Source organism: Meleagris gallopavo, chromosome 1 (genome assembly GCF_000146605.3).
Source record: "Meleagris gallopavo isolate NT-WF06-2002-E0010 breed Aviagen turkey brand Nicholas breeding stock chromosome 1, Turkey_5.1, whole genome shotgun sequence".
NCBI classification, from domain to species: domain Eukaryota; kingdom Metazoa; phylum Chordata; class Aves; order Galliformes; family Phasianidae; genus Meleagris; species Meleagris gallopavo.
In genome coordinates this window covers 91,937,243-91,942,715 of record NC_015011.2, presented here as the reverse complement: position 1 = coordinate 91,942,715, position 5,473 = coordinate 91,937,243, and the positions used below count along the sequence as shown (strand labels likewise).

At 35.9% G+C, this 5,473-nt stretch overlaps 1 protein-coding gene across 1 annotated transcript; it reads right to left on the bottom strand.

Annotated features, from left to right (window-relative positions):
- Positions 1-4,236: 4,236 nt before the first annotated feature.
- LOC104909271 (1,4-alpha-glucan-branching enzyme-like) lies at positions 4,237-5,072 on the bottom strand. The gene is made up of 2 exons (XM_010722037.3): positions 4,956-5,072; positions 4,237-4,476 (listed from the first exon to the last, which is right to left on the bottom strand). Exons 1-2 carry the CDS (start codon positions 5,063-5,065, stop codon positions 4,263-4,265), a joined length of 324 nt encoding a protein of 107 aa, XP_010720339.1. The 5' UTR covers positions 5,066-5,072; the 3' UTR covers positions 4,237-4,262.
- Between the last annotated feature and the right edge of the window lie 401 nt (positions 5,073-5,473).

The window sequence follows — 5,473 nt, the reverse complement described above, 5'->3', positions numbered from 1 at the left end:
AATAAAAGTTAGGCAGAAAATACTATTTTACTGATCCATTTTTTTTATGTCAGTTATCTTTCTATGAAATTCAAGGTTTGTTCCTCACATCACACCACCTTAAATTAGATGATTTTTAACATGTCTACAGTTTACAAGTCTTAAATAAACATGCTCATTAGGTATTGCTGTGAAGTCTACAATACAAAACCTGCTTTTATCTTCTTAAATTATATTACTGCGCTAGAGATGAAGCACAAGTTTTAATACCACTTCTATTGGACCTTCTCACTACTTACATAACTGTAACTAAAAATATTTTAAATACACCATGAATATAGTTTGCATGAATATAGACCTTTGCTTCTTTCTGCTGTGTTAAGCACTCACAGTCACCTTCCTAGACAACTAAATAATTTTGCAAATGTTGCAAGACAATTTCCTTATGCCCTGGCATTCAAAGAAAATGTAGACAGACTAAACTGATAAAGCAATTTTTTTTTCCATCTCTTTCATGGCAGTGATTTAGTTTCTCTCAATTCCAAAATAAATTGAGCATCTTCTGGTATTTGATGTTTAAGTGCATGTAGATTTAACTTTTTCCACTACAGAACAATAAAGACTCTATTCTGTATGCTACTCAATACGCTGTGCTTGGCATCATTTATTTTCAGCGAAGTTTGAGCAACTGCAAACAATCTAAGTCTATCCCACAGAATTTTGTACTCGCCTCTATTAGAGGGTATCTGCTCATTTACTGGTATGGAAATCTGCATGCATGTCAATGACATATAGATGGAAAAAATAATATTTTCAGTTCCAACACTCCCAATTTTGTTTGCAATCTTTATACACATAAAAGAGAAAATAATATATATTTTTAACAATTTCTGAGCAATCTAGAAGAAACATGATTGTTATATCTTTTAAGCATTAAGCTTTGACTGTAAGTATGTATAGAATATTTAATGTTTCAGATATTAGGACTAAAGAAAATGTTTCTGACTAAACCTAGTTCACTGTACAGCATTCTGTGCTTAAAGGAGAAGGATGGATTTCTCTGAAAGTTTAAAGAAGGAAAACTGAACTCATTATTGCAATTCACTAGAGGACAGGGGATGGGGAATGACATAAAAGGCACCATCAGACATCCAGGACAACATTTTTTTCTCTTCAACATATTAAATATATTCAACATATAGAAAACATATTCAATTGCTCTGGTCTTCACTGTTTTGTAATCTCTTCTCTCACATCTCTTCACTTTCTCCCTTTTCATCATGCAGTCTAGCATCTATTCCAGTCACATAAGAAAAAGAATAATTATGCAGTGATGCCCCTCCTCAACAAATAAAGGCATATAACATTAACTAAAGAGAACCGTGTAAGCAGTTCTTCAGCTCTGAATATGAACTTAATATTGCCTATCTCATCCAACCTATGTCACTTGGAAAGCAGCTTCCTGTTTCTTTCATTTATGAATCCTTCCAAAACACTCAATAGCATCATCACTTTCTTTACAACCTGTTTCTGCTTGGAATAAAAGGTCTTTAACTATTCAATTCAACTTATTTTCTCACTGGAGAGGCTGGTGCCACCACACAATTGTTTGATTATACATAAGTATAAAAGGTAATAAAATGTGAAGCATCATTGTATTATATTCAAGCTTTAAGATTACCTGAAATGGAGTTTATCTGAACATAGATTCAAAGATTAATAGGAAGCAACCCACACAAGAAGTGGTTATGTGGAGACCTACTAAAATGCATTTGTTGCAGAATTCAAATAGGACCTCTGAATTCATCATAAAATTATCTCACATAAAAGAAATTCATAATAGTTTATCCTACTAAGTAACACAATGTGTACATCACTTATTACACTCGTCACTCAGTTTAATTGAAATTGTGAGTTACGATGAGAGAGTTTCCTTTAAAAAAATGTTATTATATAACAATACTTCTTTAAGAGTGACATTCTTTAACAGTTATAATCCTCATTAGCTGTGAAACTGTCGGTAAAGAGTACAGCCCGAGTACAATATGTATAGATTTCTCTATCTACCTATACATATACACACCCTTTTTTGGGGGGGCCATTACATGAACACACAGAATTCTGATTTAATGTTTAAAGACATTTGCACTGTAAGCATAACTAGTTAATGGCAATTATAGACAAGCAAGAAAGAGAAATGAGAGTTAAAAAAAAAAAGAAGCAGTAGTAAATTGAACTTGCAGGCACACAAACCCTAATAAATAATATATTAACAAGAGACAAGAACTCTTAAGGCACTGACTGATGAGCTGTTGAAGGAACTACTCAAGCAAAACCTTAAAGAGGCTAAACCAGAACTTTGTAACTGATAACAAGATAAAAAAAATAGTGCATTTCAGGGGGATGTTTAGAGGAAGAACTGAAGACAAGAAAAGGGGGAAATAAAGGTGGTTCAAGTCAAAATATGCATAGCAAAATGAGAGGAGACAGAAATAAGCTGGTTGCCTTTTCCTCTCACCTTCTCTCCATGTAAAAGAACTATAAATACTCAGCACACAAGACAAATCACTCCCCATTCCACTATCTCAGAGAACACAAGGTAAATTATATTAAATGCTAATCATTATCTGGCATTAATCTGAATCTCTACTGGAAAGCTAAATGTGTCTAGGGTCTGGGTCTCCATGCTGTTCGGAACAGGTTCCACACAGAAATCCTTCAGTCTCCAAAACAGGATGTCTGCATCCAAACTGCCTACTGAAAATGACCCTTGCTTTGTACTAACCGTTGATCCACCTCTGCAAAGTTTTGGAATATAGCTCGCCAGGGCCACAGTCTTTACTGAATTTTAACAATCTTATAGTTTGATAGTAGATTTCCATATTTCACAAGTTTTCTTCAGCTTTTCTTATTCTTTTATTTTATTTATAAGCATATTTTCTTCTTAAATATAATGCATATATAATACTTACAAATACATTATGTTAAGTTGTAAGAGATTATTTAATTTTCATTGTCTCAAAGCTTGCTGGGGACACAGATGGACTTGTTCAAGTCCAGGCAAGTCCTGGGCAAAGGTTGTGAAATCCTTTCTCTGGAGAACTTTGATGGACAAGTCCTGGGCAAGAGTTGTGAAATCCTTTGTCTGAAGGACACAGATGGACAAGGCCAGGGGCAATGAGAGAGAGATAAGCTCCAGCTTAATGGCTGTGAAGCGGCCTTTTCTATGGGCTTATCTCAAGGATGATGACCATCTCAGGAGGTCTTCCTGAAGTGCCCAGGGATGTCACGTAGGCAGGAGAAAAAGTAGGATGAAAGGGGAATCGAAAACCACAACGTTTAGGTTTTTCTGGCAACAGATTCCTCATGAAGAAGAAGAGGTTTCCGCCATGAGAATCCTCACGACATGTCTCTCTCTCTCCTGGACTTGCTCTGCTCTCTCTCCCCACTGGACTTGCTCTGCGCTCTACCACGATGCTTAAGAAGAACAGAGGTGTCTGCCATCAGATTCCTCACTATGGAATTCCTGCGTGCTGACGGACTCTCCTGGGCCTGCTACCTGAGTCCTGCTGCTTCCTCCTGGATTGGCTCCGCGACTTCCTCCTGCCACCTGCTTGCTGCCCAAGGCCGGCCACGCTGCTTCTCTCTCCTCCCCTGCTGCTTCTGCCTCGGACCTTCGAAACGGCGTGCAACGGGACCGCTGCTGGATCCTGGTGGTGACTATCCCAGCCTTACGTGATTCTTGCTTCTTTCCTATCTTTTGTATCACTCTCCTTCCCTTCCCCGTCTCTCTCATTAGGATTTATAATAAACTGGTTGGACTAACATATGAACTGTTGTTTCTTAATCTCACGCCAGGTATACAGATATTAAAAGAACCTCATCTCCCTCCTACAAATCGGAGCGAGACATAAGTGTGTACGTATATATAGGTAGATATCTATATTATATTTTATATATTTTAACATATACATGTATTTAAATATATACACATAAGATTTATATAACTACCTGTATATGTTCATAAATATAAAAAGTTACATACCTGCACAAGCTTTGTAATTACATACATACATAGTCATAGATAACAGAAGAGTAACAGAAACTGAATACAATTATTTTATCTCAGATTTTAAATATTTAGCAAAGCAGATGAATTTAACTCAGCATATTTTAGCTATTAAGCAATTCAAAAGATTTTTTTCAGCCTAGAAAGTACTGAAGCTTTAATATAACTGCTAAGAGATTATTATCACTAAAGTACTTGAAACTATACTGTATGCTTACTTTGCGTAATCAAAGAGCCTGCTGTCCCAGATCCGATGAGTTCCTCTAGGACCAGAATGGAAGAAACAAGAATCTGTACCATCAAATTTGTTGAGACCATCTTCTGAGTTTTTTGATGCGTGGCTGTGCACAACATCCAGCAGTACAGTAATACCCATTGAATGAGCAACGTCAATCAATTCTTTCAGATCATCTGGAGTTCCGTAACGGCTATCGGCATAAAAAATAAATGTGTTATGAGGGGAGCCACCCAACTTAAGCCAAAAATAGTTGACATCACTAACAGAAAGTACATCAATGTCACTAGTTCTTCATCATCTAGATTCCGTTTGTAGATTTTTCAGCCTCTGAAGTAGTAACTTGATTACAAACTAACAGTTAAAAAGATTTTTTAACTATGAAATAACATCACCCCTATGCATGCAAAATACATGCAGGGTGCTGAAACTGAATTAGATGGAATATACTGTGATGGCTACAGTTACTTACAACTTTTGTTTTTATGCTAAGTGTTTTGCAAAACAGGTGATGACTATGACAAATTGATATCAGATTTAAGAAGTTATTGCAAATGCCTAAGCCTATACTTTCTTCTTCCATTAAACTTGTACTTGCAATCAAAGACATACCGATTCTAGCAGATGGAAAGAAAGGTAAAGGAACAAAAAAGATTAAGTACTTATACCCACCTTGATGCTGCAAAGAAGCTTGTGACCTGATAACCAAAGCTGGCGTAATATGCATGTTCCATAACAGCCATCAGCTGAATACAATTATAGCCTATAGAAATATAAGACATAAACAGATACACCTTTGCCTCAAGAATGGTTAACCAAAAAATTCAACTCCTGTGACTTATCAGTTCCAAATTGTGTTATCTTTATCCTATTATAGTTGGTTTAACTCTCATGCATACTTAATAACTAACTACAGATTTGCTCTCTCTCAAGAGGTAATTCTACCTAATGGCTTACATGACCTTCCTTTGAAAATGGAAGGTTCAATCATCAAGTAATCTATATAAAACTAAATCTTTCAAAAGAAAGAAAATACAGGAGTAATGTGTTTTTGTTCTGAGTTTACCAAAGAACCAAGACAGTACAGAAGCATAAGTGACTCACTCTCTCTTGCATCACCTAAAATATTTCAGCGCATATAAGAAGGAAATCTAAAGAAACTGTGCACAAGTAATGAAACTACTTACTAT